Source organism: Bos javanicus, chromosome 15 (assembly GCF_032452875.1).
Source record: "Bos javanicus breed banteng chromosome 15, ARS-OSU_banteng_1.0, whole genome shotgun sequence".
NCBI lineage: Eukaryota > Metazoa > Chordata > Mammalia > Artiodactyla > Bovidae > Bos > Bos javanicus.
In genome coordinates this window covers 38,466,190-38,489,864 of record NC_083882.1, presented here as the reverse complement: position 1 = coordinate 38,489,864, position 23,675 = coordinate 38,466,190, and the positions used below count along the sequence as shown (strand labels likewise).

At 39.8% G+C, this 23,675-nt stretch overlaps 1 protein-coding gene across 1 annotated transcript in view; it reads right to left on the bottom strand.

The window, feature by feature from the left end:
* RRAS2 (RAS related 2) overlaps positions 1–23,375 on the bottom strand; it is a 77,704-nt gene extending 54,329 nt beyond the window's left edge. The window contains exon 1 of the mRNA XM_061440733.1: positions 22,980–23,375. Coding sequence (XP_061296717.1) covers positions 22,980–23,087 — 108 coding nt within the window. The 5' untranslated portion in view covers positions 23,088–23,375. The remainder of the gene's footprint in view (positions 1–22,979) is intronic.
* Between the last annotated feature and the right edge of the window lie 300 nt (positions 23,376–23,675).

Below are 23,675 nucleotides of genomic sequence, written 5' to 3'. Positions count from 1 at the left end.
GGCTGCAGTCCATGGGGTCACTAAGAGTCGGACACGACTGAGCGACTTCACTTTCACTTCTCACTTTCCTGCACTGGAGAAGGAAATGGCAACCCACTCCAGTGTTCTTGCCTGGAGAATCCCAGGGACGGGGGAGCCTGGTGGGCTGCTGTCTGTGGGGTCGCACAGAGTCGGACATGACTGAAGCGACTTAGCAGCAGCAGCAGCAGCAGACAGCATATTAAAAAGCAGAGACATTACTTTGCCAACAAAGGTCCATCTAGTCAAAGCTATGGTTTTTCCAGTACTCATGTGTGGATGTGAGAGTTGGACTATAAATAAAGCTGAGCACCGAAGAATTGACGCTTTTGAACTGTGGTGTTGGAGAAGACTCTTGAGAGTCCCTTGGACTGCAAGGAGATCCAACCAGTCCATCCTAAAGGAAATCAGTCCTGAATGTTCATTGGAAGGACTGATGCTGAAACTCCAATACTTTGGCCACTAGATGCAAAGAACTGACTCATTTGAAAAGACCCTCATGCTGGAAAAGATTGAAGGCAGGAGGAGAAGGGGACTACAGAGATGAGATGGTTGGATGACATCACCGACTCAATGGACATGAGTTTGAGTACGCTCCGGTAGTTGGTGTTGGACAGGGAGGCCTGGCGTGCTGCAGTCCATGGGGTCGCAAAGAGTTGGACACAACTGAGTGACTGAACTGAACTGAAACAGGGGAGAGTAAAGGGACATAAAGGTTTTTACACTTCACTCAAATTGGTAGAATGACAATACCAGTCACTGTGGCAGTAGATGAAAAAGGTAAAGTACTTGTAGAATTTTAATTCTGTAGGTGTTCCCACAAGTACTATTACCATCTCCATTATATTGATGAGGAAACAAAGGCTCAAAGTTGAGAAAATACTAGCAAGATATTTTACTTAGAAAAATACAGATACTAGTAAGTGGAGAATATGAGACTCAATTCCACAGTCATCTGGTTCTAACTGCTTTTTTATTTATTCATTCATTTTGCATTAAAAAGAGGTTCCTGGGATTAAAATTTCAAAAACACAGGAGAAATTTTTTTTCATTAATCTCTAACCAGAAATTTAGCATTTCCCTCAATAAACCACAGTAGCAGTATCTGTGACTCTCTTCAATAGAAATCACAGATATTTCATGTAACAGCTATTATAAATAAGAAAAGCATTTACACTCAACATGCATTAAAAAAGATTTCTGTTTTTAATAATTATATTTCAAGGCAATCAGTTTCTTTTATAAACCTATGTAGTATACATTTAAGAAAACTATTCTGAGGAGTCCAGAGGCATCGCTATAATCCTAAGAGTCCTTTGTACAAAAAAAAAAAAAAACGGTAAAAGAATCCTTGCATGTAGAACATTTTCCAAATTCTATTACAAAAGTCTTAATGGACCACAATTTCCACTTGCCTCTAAAATGGTAAGAATGGCTCTTCTTATGAGAAGACACCAGAAAACTGGTAAACTTAAACCATGCTAGAAGCAAAACACTTTTTCAAGTGTCCAAAAATCAATAAGAGTCCAGTTCTTACATGACATTCAGAACTCAACCAAAATCACCAAGAGACCCTCCAACTTACATCATGAGTTAATTTGTAGGTAACACTCCCAAAAGGAGATCATTCAAATCACTAAACTCCAGAACAAGAGCATTTATTTCACCTTCCCCAACCTCCCAATTCTTACCCACTCTACCACACCCACTTCCTCTTAAGCACATATTGTAATCTATAAATCTAAAGATGCCCCTAATTATCATGTTTTCAATCAATTTCTTTATTGAGGGAATTATCATCAACATCTAAGTGTACATACTTTTACACTGAAGAGCACAGAATTCCTTTTCTCTCATCTTACCTCTCCAAAAAGCAGAAGTACCCAAAAATAAAGGCAACACTTTCATATGAACAACAATCAACAGCATTTTTTCTAATCCTATAATCATCCAAACTTGAAAATATGATTCCTTTTCATTCACAAGACCACATGGGAAGCACATTTTCAAAATAAATATTCCTACTCCCCCAAATTATCAGTTTTTGATGAAAATACTCCAGGAATTACCCATATTATAAATCAGTAAATTTCATAAGCAAAAATGTTAGCAGAATACCACACATCAGAGATCTAGCATATAATACTCTAGATTTTCTTTTAATCCTTACTCACACCTACCTAAAACCACAGTATGTGAGCCTTCATTTTTTTGTATCTACTAATAGCTTAACAATTTTATTCTGGGAAAAGTTAAAGGTATCAGTTCTTCATACAGGAAATTTAAGGCAAAATGAATCATCAGTTCCTGTAACCACCGAGATGAAATCAGATACTACGCTTTGGAGAAATCTTCAGCAACTGGGTATAGTAATTTTAAAAGCAAATCAAAACACATACACTTATACATACACATTCACACAAAACAGTTTTGCTCACAATCTCAATTATCAACTTTTTAACATAATTAGAATAGCAAAGTTTTATTTGTTGTTTAAATAGACAGGCGGAAAAAACAGTTTCCCGCCCTGAAGGAAAACCCCTAAAGAACACACTTGTGTCTTGTCAACCAAGGCATGATACCTAGAACACCAAATGAAAGGTTCAAAGTTTCCATCTGAGTACATACTTAAGTCAATTTAGAGCACATTCTTGTTTTTAAGTAACTATACAATATCTCAGAAAATATTATAAAGAAAAATATTAAGACTATGTATACTTACCTCCCAACTTAGGAAATAAAACATTAGCAGTATGATTGTAGACTCTTAAACGTACCTCCATAGTCACATTCCATGCCCCTCCCACCCAAAAAGGAATCAATACCTAAATTTGGTGTTTGCCATTTTTATATAACAGTGATACTTGTTAACCTAACCTCAGTCTTCTGAAGCTACGTGTTCAACAGAGGGTTCCAATACAAGGCTCCAGCCCCACACTAGCTTTTATCAGTGCCACCATCAGATTCATACTGGTAACAATCACAGAACAGAAATCCATTTACTAAATGAGTATAGATCACTCTTTTCAGTTTCCTCTAGTAAGTGTTGGCATCTTTGTTCCAATTTAATATTCCTAGGTCTATAGAAATACCACTATATTTGAGGAGTCAGGAAAACCAACTTAAATCCCAGCTTCACTGTTTCCTGCTCCATAGAACCTTAAGCAAATCACTTCTTCCTAAGCCTCCATTTCCTTTATTTTCCTCCATGGAAATAATGATGACTGTAACAATGTCATATCGCCTTGCAATCATAAAGGGTTGATGCTACTATAAAAGGATATCATGTATTGGGTTGACCAAAAAGTTTGTTCAGGTTTTTCCTACCCAACGAACTTTCTGGACAAGCCAATATATAAAAGTTCTCCAAAAACTAAAAAGTTATGCAAATGTAAAACATCACAAAAGATAAAATGCTAGTTATGATAAAAAAAAAATTAAGGAAGAATTATTTTAAAAAATTAAAGTGTAGCCAATTATTTTAGTAATTCACAAGACAGTTCAATTTTTAAGTACTTTTTAAGTAGGAAAAATATTAGACTAACACCTGACTCAGTCTGTTTATAACACAATAACTTCTACAACTAAATAATCTGTTCTAAATTTCACAGTGAATAAAGTTCCTCATTTCTTTAGAAATCATGATATAATAGAAACTGTAAAACCCTCAAAAAGGAATTATACACAAATCATGTTTTAAAAGTAATAAACCCTATTATACTCAATTGTTTTTTTTCCTTCTTCTTCTTCTCTTTGTAAGAAGTAATTCAGAAAACCCCAATGGATGACAGCTTTAATTCTTGACTGTTATGGGAATAAGCCCCCACTCCCACCCTCAAGCCACCAAGACAAGAACACCGCTTTGTCTTTCAGTTTGGGAAGAGACATTATCGAGGTGTGAAAAATATCATGGCCAATCCAAAGCAATGAGACATTTATATGTTATACAGGAAGGAGGAGGAAAACAATTTTTTAGAAACCTTAGGGTGGAAAAGGTCAAACAGAATATAACAATCTAACTTTTTAAAACTTCAAATTCATGTATTTTAGAATCTGAAAGGATCTCAGATATAATTTGTTTCAGTCACTTCGTTTTATAGATGAAAAAAATCAACATGAAGAAAGTGTAGATCCTTCTAAAGAATAAGGAAAATGTAGTACTGAGGCTTTTTGCCCCTAAAGAAAATATAAGTGTTCTTTGAAGGGATTTAAAAAAAAAACACTCTTGTCACTAAACACAAATTGAAGACAGCAAGTTTAGTAAGAAAGCAAGAAACAAGGAAGGGAGAAAGGTGTATTCCAGAAAGACAGAGACACAACTCCAAAAGCTCAAAAATAACTAGTATTAACCTGGCCTCAGGATCTCTACCCATCGTAAGATATTAATTACAAAGGGAACAGCAGTAATTTTTCAACAATTAACTAAGGAATCAGATTTCACATCAACGGTTATGGGGTAATGTTGCCTCCTAAATATGACGGACTGAAGAAACACCTTTCTTTTACGGTATTTATGCCAAAACTACGCAATTTGATTCTAATGATAAGAAAACAATAGACAACCTATAAGTGAGTGAAAGTGAAATCACTCAGTCGTCTCCGAGTCTCTGCAACTGCATGGACTGTAGCCTACAAGGCCCCTCTGTCCATGGGATTTCCCAGGCAAGAATACTGGAGTAGGTTGCCATTTCCTTCTCCAGGGGATCTTCCCCACCCAGGGATAGAACTCGGGTCTCCCGCATTGCAGGCAGACTCTTTACCGTCTGAGACACCAATTGTGGGATATTTTACAAGTAAATGTTAAGACTAAAAAGACATGAAAAATGCAACACATGCAATCCTGGACTGGATCCGGGGTGGGGTGGGGGTGGGGATTCTTTCTTGCATTTATAAAGGACATTGGAACTTCTGGTGAAGTTTCAATAATGTAAGTTAGATAATACTATTATATCCTGATTTTGATAACTATACTAACATTACATAAAAGACTCTCTCTTTTTTGTTCTTTAGGTAACAAACATTAATGGGGCATTACTTCCACGATTTACACTCAACAGCTTCAGGGGGAAAATGCACAGGATACTACGGAAGCACATGGGAAGAGTACCTCTCCAATCTGGATGTTCCCTCAGGAACGGCTGGGATGAACCCTGAGTCACACCTAGAAAGGTGAGTAAGAATTAGGTTAAAAAGGCCCACTTGGTAAAGGATACAGCAAAAGTTATGAATGTATACTTCGCACAGATTGCAACTAAGTGCGATCAGACATGTGAGAGCAGGAATTTCAAATAGGTGCTGGGCAGGTGTCGGGGGATGCCAAGTCGGGGGAGAGCAGGAACCAGAAGAGCATGTGTAGCAGTAATGGGAAACTGCTGACAGACAGACAGACAGAAGAGAGCAAAAAGGGAGGCAGACAGATACTATAAACAACACTTCACTCCCTATTCAATCTCAGGTCTCCTAAGTTCAACTAAATAGAAAATGCTTCATGAACCTACTCAAAGAAAAACTTAAAGACTTCATTATTAAGGTAACTCATTAAATAAAATGTTATATTTGGGCTATGTGATAGGGCATAGAGGAGAGTGAAAAAGTTGGCTTAAAGCCCAACATTCAGAAAACTAAGCTCACGGCATCCAGTTCCATCACTTCACGGCAAATAGATGGGGAAACAGTGGAAACAGAAGACAGACTTTATTTTCTTGGGCTCCAAAATCACTGCAGATGGTGATTGCAGCCATGAAATTAAAAGATGCTTACTCCTTGGAAGGAAAGTTATGACCAACCTAGAAAGCATATTAAAGAGCAGAGACAGTACTTTGTCAATAAAGGTCAGTCTAGTCAAGGCTATGGTTTTTCCAGTAGTCATGTATAGATGTGAGAGTTGGACTATAAAGAAAGCTGAGTGCCAAAGAATTGATGCTTTTGAACTGTGGTGTTAGAGAAGACTCTTGAGAGTCCCTTGGACTGCAAGGAGATCCAACCAGTCCATGTTAAAGGAGATAAGTCCTGGGTGTTCATTGGAAAGACTGATGCTGAAGCTGAAACTCCAATACTTTGGCTACCTCATGCGAAGAGCTGACTCACTTGAAAAGACCCTGATGCTGGGAAAGATTGAGGGCAGGAGGAGAAGGGGATGACATGAGACAGAGATGTTTGGATGGCATCACCGACTCAGTGGACACGAGTTTAGGCAATCTCCAGGAGTTGGTAATGGACAGGGAGGCCAGGCGTGCTGCGGTTCATGGGGTCGCAAAGAGTTGGACACAACTGAGCGATTGAACTGAACTGAATAGGGCATAGTTCCCCTGTTGTTGTTATCTAGTCACTAAGTCATATCCAACTCGTTTGTGACCCCATGGACTACAGCCTGCCAGGCTCCTCTGTCCATGGAATTTCCCAGGCAAGAATACTGGAGTGGATTGCCATTTCCTTCTCCTGGGGATCTTCCCCACCCAGGAATCAAACCCACATTTCCTGCAATGGCAGGCAGATTCTTTACTGCTGAGTAACCAGGGAAGCCCCCTTAGGTTTTCTGTAACCAAGAAAATATGGCTTCAAGTCCCATCTCAGTCATTATTGTGGGATCTTGAGCAATTTAATTAACTTCTGAGCCTCAGTTTCCATATCTGCAAAAAAGAAACAATAAATTGTAAATATTAAAACAATGCTTATAAAGCTTTTAAGCATGGTATCTAACAGAGAAAATGTTCAATATATATTAGTCATTATGATTCAAAACACTTGTTACAGGTCCTCGCTCCTTACTAAAAAACAAAAACTTGAAACTCTTAGTATTATAATTCAGATACCCTAAGTAAGATAGTAAAAATGAAGGTCAACCACCTGATCATAAAAAACAAAAAATAGTCTACCTGTATTTATAGGTTCTATACAATATATACAATATACAGGTTCTATACAAACTTCATAAACACAAAATCACAGCTTTTCATCTTATAATTCTATTGAAGCTTAATAATAGAAACAAAGGTTAGAAAAAAATCAGAAGACACCTATCTCATCATCCAAATACAACTACTTATTTGGGGACATTTTTAAGTTTGGTGACGTTTTCAATGTTTAACACAACTTGCATAAATATTTTATAACTCCAACTTTAATTCACAACAAAACATTACAAATAAGAGGTTTAAATCTGTCACTCATAATCTATGTTAGCATCATTTTAAATAAATAGCTATTGATACACATAAAAGTTATTGAAGTAATTAATGAGCAGGATCCATTTTAATGGAGTAAAAAAGTATAGAATATTACAAGCGGTTTCATTTTTAAAAAAAAAAAGGAATGTGGGGTATTTTGTGACAGGCCAGTAAGACAGCTGGAACAAAGCTGTTGGAGCAACAGCTGTGTACCACGTACTGTTCATCTAAAACCACAAACTAAAGTAACCCATGTCAGACAACTTTATTTGACTAATCAGCTCAGCCAATGGCTTCTTCCTGAAACTATCTGCTATAAGGAAATTAACTAAATACATAATTTGAAATATGAGGAAGGAAAAAAAATAAACAAAACAGCAGTCTGTGTCTTTAAAATGTAAAACTAAAAGTTGAGAACCACACTCTAACATTATAACAGAAGACAACGTTTTCCATACTATTTTATCAACTGCTAAAATTATGATCATAGAACCTTCATAATGGTAAGGAAGTAATCCCAAGACCCAACATTTGATGACGTGTAAATTATTAACACGCAAGCTCACCAGTTTCTACTCCATTCTTAACTTTCAACTGAATGGAAAGTGCTTTTACCATAAAACATTGCAACGGTTATAAGAATTTTTAACTTTAAGTAATATAACAATTAAAAAGAAGCTAATTTAAACCAAGTTGTTGGCATGGACCATGGCAATATCTGAAAATAATTCATGCAGTACTCGAGTTACTATTATTATCCAAGTCATTAAATTATCACAGACCTATACCTTTGTTTTAAATTTTATCTTCATTTTTTTATTCCAACAACAGTGAACCCTTCTCTAAACTAAATTCACTCCTTTCTCAGTTTAAGATACACACCTGTGCACGCTTGTGCACATGCATATACATGCATAAGGTGAATTTCCCTACCTTATTTAATTGACCTAACTTCAGACGAAGCAAAAGAGATAAAATCACAAATACTTACATATCTTTTCCACAAGATTTTTGAAACTTAAATGTTATATCTATCATAAATCTTCCTTTGCAGTTTGACTAACTCCTTGCTTACTGTTCTTTTCCTTTCAGCTAACAAATTGCTGACTCTTGTAATCTCAACCACATGTATCATTTAACCAAAGCATTAAGAGAAAACTCACTAGGAAACAAGACAAAAGTAATAAATCTTTAAGATCTTACTCTCAAGTTGTTTTACATTTCCTGAGTCAGAATTTCCAGAGAGAAATTAAAATAGGAAATCTTCTCGAGACAAAGATTATTTTCAATAAAACAGAATGCTATGGATCAACTACTAAAATTGTAAAGCTCAAATGTCACATGTAGTCTTTTAATTTCAGAGAAACTTTGAAACCCAAAATCGAAAACAAGTTTATTTCTACAGCCTCTTTAGTGACTAGTGGTTACAAAACCATAATAAATACAACTCATCTTTCCTGATACTTCCTTTTCCCAACAACTTATTATATCCTGTTCAAGACCCAATATTAGCAACTAATAAATACTAATAAATATTCTGCTATATGCTTGGGCTTCCCTAGTGGCTCAGACAGTAAAGAATCCACCTGCAATGAGGGAGAACTGGGTTCGATCCTTGGACTGGAAGATCCCCTGGAGGAGGGCATGGCAACCCAGTCCAGTAGTCTTGCCTGGAGAATCCCCAAGGACAGAGGCGCCTGGCGGGCTACAGTCCATGGGGCTGCAAAGAGTCAGACACGACTGAGCGACTAAGCACACACACACATATGCTTACTTCTATGTAACAAAGTTACTCCTGGTCTATGACACTCTAAATATGAGAATAAGATGTACAAATACAACCAAGGGCAGACATTCAGGCAAAAATTCCAAACTCATAAAATTTCTCTACTAAAACACTCATTTTACTTATGAACATTTCAGTGTTTATAGAGTTTAAAAGAATAATGCCAAAATGAATCAGACACAGAACGGTTATCTTATCCAACAGCCAGATAGTGGCTAAAACAAGATCTGAAGAAATATCTTAACTGGCAAGGATTCTTTGTGTCAAACTGTCTGTTCTCAGATAAGCAGTAAGAATTTTTCCAGGTTGAGGACATCTTTTTAAAAAAGAAAAAGTTGGCAGCTGTGGTGTTTAATCTCACAGATTACTAATGACTATGATGAAGACAATCACAAGGAACAAGTTTCTCAGAAACAACCTTTACATTTAAAAATGATCCCTGATTTTTCACTCTCAATGCAGGGGAAATAAAGCAACAGAAACAAAATTAAGCCTGCAAAAAAAACAAAGGTTAAAAGCAAAGAATATAAAAAGAATAAGGAGCAAAACAAATTTACCTAGATTATTTCACAGATAATGTAATCATATCATACAATAAATGTGAATGGGGTGAACTCCACTAAGAGACAAGGACTCTCAGGTTTGATTCTTAAGGATCACATTACATATTATTTACAAACGCTTTTAGAATGCAAAGAGACCAAACCAGTCAATCCTAAAGGAAATCAACCCTGAATATTCATTGGAAGGACTGATGCTGAAGCTGAAGCTCCAATGCTTTGGCCACCTGATGCAGAGTCAACTCAATGGAAAAGACTGAAAGCAAAAGATGCTGGGAAAGACTGAAGGCAAAAGGAGAAGGGGGTGGCAGTGGATTAGATATGCGAAGTCGCTTTGGTCATGTCAGACTCTTTGCGACCCTATGGACTGTAGCCAGCCAGGCTCCTCTCTCCATGGGATTCTCTAGGCAAGAACATTTGAGTGGCCTGCCATTTCCTTTTTTAGGGATCTTCCCAACCCAGGGATTGAACCCATTTTCCTGCACTGCAAGTGGATTCGTTACCACTGAGCCACCATTAGATGGTTAGATAGGATAATCAACTCACTGGACATGAATCTGAGCAAACTCCAGGAGATAGTGAAGGGCAGGGAATCCTGGCATGTTGCAGTTCTTGGGCTCACAAAGAGTCAGACATGACTTAGAAACTGAATAACAACTATAAAATGGCCACCAAAAAAATAGCAAGTATAAATGAAATAAATGCATACAAACAAAAATCCAAAATGGCAACATTAATACTATAGGTTGACATTCAAAGTAAAACTTGGCATAAGACTGATACTATTTACTTATAAGAAAGATGTAATCATTATTAACAGTTTATATACCACATAATGATAACAAAATAAAGCAAAATTAGAAATGCAAGGAAAAAATTAAAACATAGTTTTCATGGGAAATTTAATCAACGTATTTCAGAATTTCACAGAATACTCAAGAAAAAAGGCTACAGAAGATTTGAATAACACAATCAACAAATTCTAGTTGAACAGATTTATGTAAAACCTTGTACCTTATAAGCTACAAATATTCTTCTCTCTTGTTCTTGGAATATTTACAAAAATCAACGGCATGTTTGTCCATTAAAACTTCTTAATGTTCCAAAACAGGGAATTTACAGGTCACATTCTTTGACCATAGCCCAACAAAGCTAGGAATTTAGAAAGAGAGCCACTCAATCCTTCCCTAAATTTAAATCACATCACAATTAAGGGGATATCTAAACTGAAATTAAAATTATCTAAGAATTCATAAAAAGCACAACATTTCATTTCAAACAAATAATGCAAAATCAGTCTTATAATGCCTTTTCAAAAGTCATTAAGGATACTACAGACTTTATGACGATGGTAATATAAGAAACATTCTAGAAAACCTCTTACTAGGAATCCTTTAATACATTTAAAAATATAAATTATAGCAGAGAAGTTACTTAAAGCAGTACTGTAAGAAATAAATAGCAATTATTCTCATTTTTTAAAGAAAGGAGGACTCCCTGGTAGTCCAATGGTTAAAAATCTGACTGCCAATGCAGGAGACACAGGTTTGATCCCTGGTCCAGGAAGATTCCAGAGAAGGCAATGGCACCCCAGTACTCTTGCCTGGAAAATCCATGGACAGAGGAGCCTGGTAGGCTGCAGCCCATGGGGTCACGAAGAGTCGGACTCGACTGAGTGACTTCACTTTCACGTTTCATTTTCATGCATTGAAGAAGGAAATGGCAACCCACTCCAGTGTTCTTGCCTGGAGAATCCCAGGGATGGGGGAGCCTGGTGGGCTGCTGTCTCTGGGGTTGCACAGAGTCGCACACAACTGAAGCGACTTAGCAGCAGCAGCCAGGAAGATTCCACATGCCACGGGGCAATTAAACTCATGTGCCACAACTCCTGAGCCTGCACTCTAGAACCTGTGCACGCCACAACTACTGAAGCCGGTGAGCCTCGAGCCTGTGCTCTGCAGCTAGAGAAGCCACCACAATGAGAAGTCTGTGCTCCACAGCTAGAGAGCAGGCCCCACTTGGCACAACTAGAGAAAGCCTTCATGCAGCAACAAAGACCCAGCACAGCCAATACATACATAAGAAAGGAGAAAGCATAAAAGAATTTTATGTATGAAATAGTGAGGGAAAATCTATACAAAATACAACATAAAAATAAGCATATTTCAGGTTACATACGCACACGCTGCCCCACCCCCCCACCCCCAACACACACATACACACACTGAAGCAAGCACTGCAGCTTTTGAGTCTAGGCCGTACTGATTTCTGTACCTACAACAAGGCTTTGCCTTGATATGCATTTTGCAGCTTCACACACAGACACACACACACCCCTGACTATCTTTCAAAGCTTCTTCTACTTGCCGCAATGGAGAAAGGTTAAATTTTAAGTATTAATAAACTTGAAAACTATCCTCTTAACCATCCCTAATTCTCCAAAAAAAAGAAACGAAATGAAGTGAAAATGAAAAAAAAAAAAAAGAAAACTATGACAACCCTAAATAGTGTATTAAAAAGCAGAGACATTACTTTGCCAACAAAGGTACATATAGTCAAAGCTATTGTTTTTCCAGTAGTCATGTATGGATGTGAGAGTTGGACCACAAAGAAGGCTGAGCACTGAAGAACTGATGCTTTTGAATTGTGGTGCTGGAGAAGACTCTTGAGAGTCCCCTGAACAGCAAAGAGATCAAAGCCAATTCTTTACTTCCAACACCAAGAATGACTAAGGTCAACTCATCATAAGAGGATAAATTTAAAAAACACATTCTGCCACTCAAGAAAAAACCCTTCCCTGGCAAGAATTTTTTCTTTAAGCAGTACCAAGCTTTAAAAATATCAGTTATGCGGCCTTAAGACAAAAGAACATCACCACTGATTACTATAAGACTGAAATATCAAGGGTATTATATCTGTTTAAGAGAGTACTTTGATCTGACATCCAGAAATTTCAGTGATACAGAAGGCAAATGTGACAAATTCTTGAATGGAGACAAACTATCTTAGCCTTTTCATTGATTAACTTAAGAATATATGAAACAATGATTTCAAAGAATCAATGCACAAATAGGTATTTCAGAAGATAATTGAGAAAATGACTTCAAAAATGAAGAAGAAAACTTTCCCAGACCTGAGAATGTTTCATTATTTCTCAGGGAAAACTAGTGAACAGAGAAATACTTCCAGTCATATCCTGACAAATGTTTCCATTTCCAATGATAAAAGAAGGCTACAAGCATACAAACAGAAAACAAGTTATTCCTGCAGAATAGAAACTTGAGGCTAGTGAGATAAAAGCAAAGACATGAAAGATAAGTAAAGCAATATCTCCAACTGTTTCAACACAAAAATCTGAGGACCCAATAATTTTATACTCATTATTTATCATCCAAAAGTAAAATTTTAATATTAAAATTAAATCTTAAAAATTAATGTAAGGTTAATCTTTAAATTTTAAAAGTACTTGAAAGTGTTCTCTAAATAACAATTCAAAATAAAAACCAGCTGTTCGTGAGGATTGCTTGTTAGGACTGAAATTAGTTAGAATGGTAAGAAATGGCAAATAAAAGCAATAGTTCTTAATGAGAAAGGAGAGGGCAGGATGGTTGGATGGCATCACTGACTCAATGAACATAAATCTGAGCAAGCTCCAGAAGATGAAGGAGACAGAAGCCTGGCAGGCTGCAGTCTATGGGTCACAAAGAGTTGGACACAACTGAGCCACTGAACAACAATATTTACTATTACAATTATAATAACAAAATCAAATGCAAAAGACAAAAAACAATCTCTTAAAACAGTGCAGTCACACACACTTTTGGTTACTTTAAAGACCGGAGATCCAACCAGCCCATCCTAAAGGATATCAGTCCTGGGTGTTCATTGGAAGGATTGATGCTAAAGCCGAAACTCCAATACTTTGGCCACCTGATGCGAAGAGCTGACTCATTTGAAAAGACCCTGATGCTGGGAAAGATTGAGGGCAGGAGGAGAAGGGAACGACAGAGGATGAGATGGTTGGATGGTATCACCGACACAATGGACAGGGGTTTGGGTAAACTCCTAGAGTTGGTGATGGACAGGGAGGCCTGGCATGCTGCAGTTCATGGGGTGACAAAGAGTCAGACATGACTGAGCGACTGAACTGAACTGAAATTTATGAAAAGGGTGAGTGAAAACAGCAAACAAAACTGCTAAATTCCTCATTTTCTACAACTAGAAATAAGACAACTATTCTAATTAAATGTTTAAGAACATGAATAAAAAAAAAAAGAACATGAATAATTTTAAGGTAAATCCAAGTAGTAAAACAAAAAAGGAGAGGGAGAGAGAAAGAATCTATTTTTCAAATCCACCACACAACACAAGGGAGGAAAATCTACATAGCAAAAGGCAAGATTAGTGCCAAGTGAGGATATCATGCTAAAATCGTGGCCAAAATCTGTATTGGCTTTAACTATCAACGTTTTCCTCAAAAGGCATCTGCCTATAAAATTAAGCAAAAATTTTCTCCTTAGAGAGAAAGTTGGTTCCCTTTTTGCCTCAATGTGGTTCCTTCAGGCTTATTTTCAATCAGAGCTAAGGTAACTGTGAAGACCAGATCTCACTAGCATAACTGAATAAAACTCTGCTTATTATCTTTACCTAAAGCAATGTCAAAATGTTAACTTGGATCACTTTGGTCAAGGGATCAGCCAGGTTTCTTCCATGTGGCTATTAGTTTCCCCTTGATAATTAACAATACCTTATGGGCAGATACTTTACGACTATGTTAATATCCAGCTACTCTCAAACTTTTACCCACTACTTTTAAATCCATTTATGATTCTTACTTAAATCAGCTGTTTGACTGCCAAATGTTGATTTTCTAATTCCACCATTTCCTCTATGTTTTACTCATCAAATCTAAGGAAGAACTTCCCTTCCTCCTTAATTTATTTATCCCTATGGATTCTTAGATTCTTTATTTATGGGCAATAATCAATTATTATCATTATTTTGATGATGAGACTATCCCAGAGTTGCATGTCACTTCAGTCACTTCTGACTCTTTGTGACCGCATGGGCCACAGCCTGCCAAGCTCCTCTGTCCATGGGATTCTCCAGGCAAGAATACTGGAAGCAAGTGGCCCTGCCCTCCTCCAGGGGATCTTCCCAACCCAGGGATCAAACCCAGGTTTCTTACATCTCCTGCATTGGCAGGCGGGCTCTTTACCACTAGCACCACCTGGGAAGCTTATCCCAGTGTTAGCCAGTGGGCCTTCCAGGCTGGCTCTGTCTCTTTGACATGCCACCACCATTTTGTTTTCTGATGTCGACTGAAAAAGATGCAAACTTGAGAGCTGCAGGTCAAGTTTTATTTAGGGCAAAATGAGAACTGCCGCCCAGAAGGCAGCTCCTCACATAGCTCTGAGAGACTGCTCCAAAGAGGTAGTGGGGGAAGGCCAATACATAAGGTTTGGGTGAAGCAGGAGTTCAATACCATTAAGCATTCATTTTACAAAAGGTTTTCTGCTAGTCACAAGGATCTGATGTCATCAATGAAGAGATTTAGTGCTTTTCTAGATATGAGGAGATACAAGGACTGGGATCATAAAATCAGTTCCTCAAAGTATCCAACTATCTAAAGACTTGTCCCACCAGATTCCCTGGACACAGTGTACTTCATTCCCTCTGAACTCCCTCAGGGGCTGTTGAAGGTCAACAGTGGCAGGAACACAGGGTTCAATCTCCACAGAGGCAGATGGCAAATGCCCTTCTTGTTCAGTCACTGGCAATGCTCTTGGCAAGAGACAATTTGTAGTTGACACTGAGCACCTCTTTACTTTCTGGTAAAGATGCTCCAGCCCAGGGATCAGTCATTTCTCCAAGGCTCCTTTAAAGAATGATATTTAGCACCCAAGATCTGGCATTAGGTGTTCTCACTGCTTATAGGGGGTCACTGTTTCCATGCACTCTCAGCAGACATAGCTGGAAAAAAGATGTATAGATATGTGTATGAGCAGCCACACACACCTATTTCTATATCTTAGTATTTACTTTTTAAACTATGAGTTCTGTTTTAAGATGGGGAACCACTTCCAGGGCCCAAGAGTGGACTCTTGTCTAACACTTGGAAATGAATTGTCCAAGGAGACACACGTGCTGACAAAGCAAGAGACGTTATTGGGAAGGGGCACCTGGGCAGAGCAGTAGGGTAAGGGAACCCAGGAGTGCTCTACCACGCAATCACAGCTTACGGTTCACAGCCATTTGGGCTTTACAGTGATGGGATTAGCCTCTGGGTTTTCTTTGGCCAGTCACTGACTCAGAGTCCTTCCTGTGGTGCACACATTGCCCAGCCAAGATGGATGCCAGTGAGAAGGATTCTGGGAGGTGGTCGGACACGTGGTATCCCCTTTTGACCTTTCCTGAACTCTTCTGGTTGGCGGTGCCTTGTTAGTTTCCTGTTCCTTACCAGGACCTCCTGTCGGGTCAGGGTGGGCAGTTTCAGTCAGTGTGCTTCCCCTAACAATTTTACGCCAGTGTCCTCAATTCCAACTTTGCATCGAGTGCTTCCTAGCCTTCACCCTTTCCACACTTATAACTCCCTTCTTCGGCTGTGAGGAACTTGGCTCCCATTTTCCACAACACATTTACTTATCTACTTAATCCTAGTATAGAAAATTGTTTCAGAATTGCAAACCCTATGCTGCTGCGAGGAAGATGGGGGGGGAAAGGCCTGTTAACCAGAGTTCAGTGTTTGTTTAGAGTTCATCTTTATCCTGAGGACATAGTCCAAACGCTGGGTTCAAAAGTTACTTTTTTTTTTCTTTTCCTCCTTCAGTATGGTTATGTTAGTCATTTGAAATAAGGTTCAGTTTATTTGTTTTGTTAGTATTCTACCTTTGATTTTATTGGTGTTTGCTGTTTATATACTGAGTGTGTGAAACCTTAAACATGGTTCCAGGAGTCAGAAAAGGATCCTCAGAAGAGGCCCTCAATCCCTTTCCCCTCATCCCTACCCACACACAGAGCCCACCAGTCATCTCTTTAACCTCTGACTTACCCATTTCTGTGCTTTTTTGCCCCAATCAGTAAATAAGTTTGTTATTTTATTTCCTCTTCTTTCCTACACTAAAAGTAATATATCACAAATACAGTAAATACCTTTGTACTTTGTATTTTTCACTGAACAATTTATCCTGGAACGCATTTCCCATCAGTTCTTTTTATAGCTGCAGAATGCTCTACTGGGTGAATGTACCATATTCCATTCAACCCCTCTCTATCCTGTAGGCTGCTTCTAATTTTTTACATTACAAACAATGCTGTGGCCCCATGCACTTATATTTTAATACTACTGGAAGTACATTTCCAGGGTAAATTTGTTGATTTGGGAGCACTGAGTCAAAAGGTAAACACTTATGCTGTCAAATCAACTACGGAATCCAGTCAAATCAACTGGATGTTGATTATATCTCCTGATATAACGCTCTGAGAACACACCTCTGCTATGCCTGCGCCCAAAACGAATGAAGAAACCATGAAGAAACAAATTCAAACTGAAGGAACTCTATAAATAACTAACTTGTATTCAAAAATGTCCATGTCATAAGACACACAGACTTGGGACATCCTTGGTGGTCCAGTGGTTAAGAATCTGCCTTGCAATGCAAGGGGACACGGGTTCAATCCCTGGTCCAGGAACTAAGACTCCACCTGCCATGGAGCAACTAAGCCTACACACCCCAACTACTGAGCCCTCAAGACAATTAGAGAACCTGAGCTGCAACAAAAGACCCCACATGACGCAACAAAGATCAATACATGCTGCAGCCAACACCAGACGCAGCCAAACAAACATTTTAAAAATGAAGATGAAAGAACTGTTCCAAAGTAAAGACACGGAAACAAAATGTACTGCATAATCTGAGATTTTTCTTTTGCTATAAAGGGCACTATTTGGACAACTGGCAAAATCTAAGTTCTGCACATTACATTAATAATATATCAATATTAGTTTCTGATTTAGGTTATACACCATAAGCAAGTGCCCTTGCATTTAGGAAATACACAAGGAAGTATCTAAAAATAAAGGGGCACTGTCTTCAACTTACACTCAGATGATTCAGGAAAAAACTGTATTTGGGGGGAATAAAACAAATATGGTAAAATGGTAGCATTTGGGAAAACTGGGTAAAGGTTTTTTAAAAAGCAACATCAGCTATCATGCTACATGTATATCCATATATCCAGTACTGAACATTTACAAATTCTGTAAATATATTTTAATTAAACTATTTAATGTTATATAACAATCATATTGCTTTTACAAAATGCTGAAACTAAAACTTACAAATAACTCCAGTAGCACAATTTTAGTCATATTTCTTTGCTTCTTTCAGAACTACACAGAAAATATGTAGTTCTGAAAGAAGCAAAGAAATAAGTAAAGTGTATCTTTGTCTTTTTCATAAAGGCCTGAGAGACATTTTTCTTTGAGAAACAGAAGTAAATCAAAAGCCTACCAAGGACATTACTTGACGTTTCAATCTCAACCCCAGACTGGGTGGCTCTAGCCAAATTAATTCAAGATCAAGGTCTTTCAGGAAGATTCAGTGACAATTAACTCTATGTTGTTTACAAGTAGAGTCAAAGTCTTTTACTCATTATCACTTTTCAACAAGAAACAAATACCCTAAGAGACTTCTAAGTTCATGTAGCATCACAAAATCTGTTTCTCTTTTATGAGATCAATTTAATTTGAAAAAGAAATCTTAAAAAAAAATTTAAATAATACAGCTTCAAGAAAGTCTCTTTCTGTTCTCCTTCCTCACATTACCAATTTATTTTCCTCACTTAATTAAACAGGCTACTTTCATTTTAAAGCTTAGGAAAGACCCTTAACATTTCAGTGATAAAAATGAATTAAAAATCCCATTCCAGTAGGCAGATGCCTGTCATCATTTTGCCTTCGAATGGTACTATACCAAGGGAAAGCAGAACTCTTAACCCATTCAACAGAAGTATCCCCACTAAACTCCTTCGACTTCCCATTCCAAGACAAGACACAGGCTTGCACACATCTGCACATGCACGCGTACACACACACACACACAGGTTAGAAATGAATAAGAAGAATGAGTTTTATGACTCTCTGGGTCAGAATTTCTCTCTAACAAAAGCGGTCATTCTCTAAAAGAAGGTGTTCTTTCTTGAGTGCCTAGCATGTGTATCTAGGAACTGCCAACAGAACCATTTCATCCTAACAAAATGAGGAAATCTCTAGTATGTAAAACACCACTAGGGAGGGGTACCTTATTTTTCAATGCTAAGAATTCATTTGTAAACTACTCTGAAAATGCAGAATAGTAATTTTCACACTAAAAGACAAGTCCACAGTTCAATTCAGTCGCCTCTGCAAACCCATGGACTGCAGCACGCCAGGCTTCTCTGTCCATCACCAACTCCCAGAGCTTACTCACACTCATGTCCATCAAGTCTACAATGCCATACACAGTATAATTTCAAATTCTTAGATAAAAGTTACTTTAAGTGATTTCTAATTGCAGGGCACATGTTCAAGATGTAGCAACAGAATAGTAATTCAGGAATCTAAACTTACCAAAATCAATTAACTTTAACACAAATGCATGTACCCTGAAATCTCTTCTAAGATCTTTGTCCCAGGAAAAAGCAATGGAAGGGGATTGCACAAAAGATAAATTACGTAAAAAGCAACATCTGAGTCAAGTCCAGGCTAACAGGTTGTAAGACTGACTAAAACTTGATACCTGAGAAGTCAGCTACCCCCGCTACACAGCTCAAAATCTGACAAACTGTGAATAACAAGTAAGGATGCTAAATGAAGAACAGAGGCTGGGAAATTCCTCTTTTCGTGTAAAACATGTATGGTCTTTTCTCAGAGTTGCCAGAAACCACAATGGTTACTCCATTATTTCTGAAAATCAACTCCCAACTCATCAAGTTTTCCCAACTCAAAATGGGATCAGCATTCATTACCTAAATATCAATCACACAGGAGTGAGGAGGCGATTTGTTCACCCAAGCCCAATATTTTAAGGAGAAGAAAATAAAGCCCCAAAGAGATTACAGAAGACTCTAAGAATCTCCAGAGTCACCTGAGGAGGGAGACCTAGAACCCAGAGATCTTCTCCATTTCACTCTGTACAGTTAGAAAATGTTAAAATCATTTCTAACTATAGAGTCCACTCATCATCAAGAGCTTCTATTTTCCAACAGAACTTTCAGAAAACTACGAACAGAAACAAGGAGTTCATGTACACACATTTATTCTTAATAATATTTTATATTATTAGTCATGGATGTTTCATGATGTGTTACATTCATTTTTAAAGAGGAAAACCACCTCAATCAAGTAATTGTTGCCTTAATTTCCTAATTTTTGTAGCTCTTTATATGCATAGAAAGAAAGTGAAGTCACTCAGTCATGTCCAACTCTCTGTGACCCCACAGACTGTAGCCTACCAGGCTCCTCCATCCAAGAGATTTTCCAGGCAAGAGTACTGGAGTGGACTGCCATTTCCTTCTCCAGGGGATCTTCCCAACCCAGGGATCAAACCCAGGTCTCCTGCACTGCAGACAGACACTTTACCATCTGAGCCACCAGGGAAGCCCTATTTATAAGGCAACAATTTAAAGAAAGTTGGGATTTAAGTGCTCCACTCCCAAATTTTTTCATTATATTTTTTCTATTCAAGATTATATAATAGAAAAATACATACTGAACACTAAAAAACAGTGCTGTATCTCAAGAGCCTTATAAAATAAATAAAACTGATTTGTGTCATCCTGATCACCTACAAAGAGGACTGACTTCCGCCCGTTAAGATTATTATCTTTCTGCAGACTCCTCTCCTTCCATTACTACTGCAAGACCATCATAACAATGAATTTTAATTTCCCAGGAGCTGGACAATAAATAGCAGTTCTATTAAGTATAGATGATAGTCACCTTGGCTCCATAAGCTAAGATTAACACAGTAATAATGATAATGTTTGTAGCCTTACTATGCACCAGACATTGTTACAGGCCCTGGACAGATGTTAATTTTCAGAACTGTAAGTGTACTTTGTATTTCCCCAACTTACAGTCGGAAAAAACTAAGGTACCCAGAGGTTAAGTAATTTGCCTAAGATCACACAGGCAGCAAGTGGTAGAGCTGAGACTCCATCCAGGTCTGGCTTCTTCTACCTCTCCAGAAAGCCTTTTCAAAGTCAGAGCTCATGTTCCTCCCTTCCACTGGTCCCAAGTAAGGGGCCAATCCCCCTCCCCTCCTTGCCTACCTCCTCTCTCCAAACTAGCATATGACTGCCCCCCACCTCTTGCCCTCTCTTTCCACCATCACGCCTACACAGTCCTTTTATCAATCCTTCCCAAACTGACTTTTCCTCAATTCAGAACTCCCTTTGCATTTAAATGTGTTAACAGAAGTGTACACATAAGCTTCTAAGAGCCATCATTAACGGAGCACATAGTATACGCTAGATACAAAGCTAAGGATGGTCCCTTAATTCAAAGGATTATGAAGAATGTGTGATTAGACCTGTTTTACTGAAAAGAAAATTGAGGTTCAGAGAAGCTAAATAATATATTGGCAATGTCCTCCCAGTAAATAAACAGCAGAGCAAGATTTAGCACTCAACTCTGCATGACTCAAAGCTCACACCTGTTTTACTTCTTTTAAACCATCTAGAGTAACTAGGTACATCACTATTCATAAAGGAAGTGCTTCTTTAACAAATGAATTTAGAAAATTAAGCAAACAGAAATTACTGTCATTTTAATAGTTTCTAATACTATTTCCCAAAACAAAAAGTTCCAATATCTTAATAATTAACGTACAGATTCAAATAGAGATGGATTCGCCGACCCCCATCCAAAAAGCTAAAGACATATTGTGGTTTAAATCTTTTAGGTAACTCTATTTATTAATGCAGGAACCCAGGATTATTCTCTCTCCTAGCCAACCTTCCACCTCCCCCTAGGCACAGTTCCCCAAAAAAGTTAACTATAAATTGTTTTGCTTTGCCAGTTACTTAAAGTCTCTCCCGACCCCATGAGAAATAACATGACAGCATCTCCGATTCTGCAGCCTCCTATACTAAAGCCAATCTCACCTCTTACTCAGTGTGAATTTTTTTTAATCCACTAACGAGTATACTGTAAATGCTCATTACATAAACATCTCTTCCTGGATACAAAGGTTTCAGCAGCAGTTTTTAATATCTTGAAATGGTATAACAGCAATTATTGCTCATTTAGTCAACTGGACAGGTAACAATCACATTTATGTCACAGAACTCTGTATTTTAATGTCACTATATACATTAAGTGAAATGAAATACGCTATTCAAGTATGCCAACTGAAAGCAAATGGCTCAAACAGGTATATTTCACCAAGCATTTTAACAACACTCTTGATATGTATCTTTGTTACCTGTTACAACGCTGTACCTTCATTCTCTCCCAACATACGCCACACCTTTTAGGTTGACAAAAGCAGAGAGAAATCGGAGCTTCTCTCTTTAGTAGTCCCAAAAAAGATCACTCAAACCTCCTACCACAAGCAAATCCTAAGAACCAAGAATTTGACCTCCCTTTCCTTTACAACCCGACTTTCCGCCTCCAGCAACCAGAGAGGACTGGGGGTGGGGGAGACAGTGGCTGGAACTGACACAGAACGCACGACTCGGTCGGTCATCTCCTAGCCTGGCCCACCCTAAACTTCACCTTGGCACGGCGAGAGGCAGGAAGGCACCAGGAATTCCCAGGAAATGGTCTCACCCCTATCGGAGAACATTCTTAACTTCCTCGAGGCCACCATTTCCCTGGGGTATTATCACACACTCCCCCCCGGACATATTACCTAAGAGATTACTTAAAAGAAAAGCGCAAACACACACAAAGAGAAACACACCGCTTGAAGCGGGCAGCTCGGGCTCGGCGTGCGCGGAGAAGCTCGGAGACCACGCGGAGCCAAGTTGCCACCGCGATCGCACCCACGGTGCAGGAGGCGGCCCGGGCGGCTAGAAACCCAGCGCGCGGGGCTCCAGCCCCACGCCCTACGCCCCGCGCCCCGGCCTCACGGCAGGAAGCTCGGCGCGGCGGCGCTGCCTCTCCCTAAGAGCTCGGGCCGCGGCCGGAGCGATAAGGTGGATCTGCGCTTCCCACCCTGCCAACTCCGCCCTCCCGGACACATTCCTGAGAAGCCCGACTCCCGGGACGCCGAGCTGGGCGCCCGGCAAGCAAGAGCTGGACGCCCGGACCGCAGAAGAGGAGGGCGGAGCCGACCCGCGCCCCGCAACCCCGGCCTGCGCGGCGCCTCCGGGGCGGGTCCCTGCGGCCGCCCCGCCACAGGTAGCGGGAGCCCCCGCCCGCCGCCGCCGCCCCGGCGCCCTGGGCAGGCCCGCTCCAGGTACCTGGATGAACTGGATGGTGAGCGCCGATTTGCCCACGCCGCCTCCGCCGACCACCACCAGCCGGTACTTCTCCTGGCCGGAGCCGTCCCGCCAGCCGGCCGCGGCCATGGGGACGCCGCCGAGCCCAGCCCGGCCACGCCGAGCCGCCGCCCGCCTTAGGCCCGGCTCCGGGGACGTGTGCGGCCGGCGGGCTGCGGGCGAGCGGCCGGGCGGGGGTCCCGGGCGCCAGGAGCTGCTGGAGGGCCGGTCAGGACGGCACCGCGGCGCCTGGGCTGGTCGGGTCCCGCCCGAAGCGCGGAGAAGCTAGGGGACCGCAACGGCGAGGGGCTGCGGCGGCCGGGGGGCGCGCTCCTCCACACGACTTCGCAGCGCCTGCCGAACGCAGCCTCCAGCGCCGCTACAAATGGCCGTCTGGGGGCCGGGCCGCTGGGCCGAGATGCTGCATATGCATGAGGGGGTGGGGCGGGGCGGGGCAGCGCTGGCCCGGACTGAGATTCGGAAGCTGAGCTTGTAGGGCTCAGACCCCCTCGGTGTGCCCCTCCAGTTCCTGGACTGAGCGGGGTGTGTACGCGTGTGCCTGTGCGAGTGAGGAGTGTGTGTGCGAAAGTGTGGGAGCTGAAAGAAGACAGACAGTGTGTGAGCATAACTGTATATGTCAGGAATTGTCAGGGATTGTGTGGATGAAAAATACAGTAT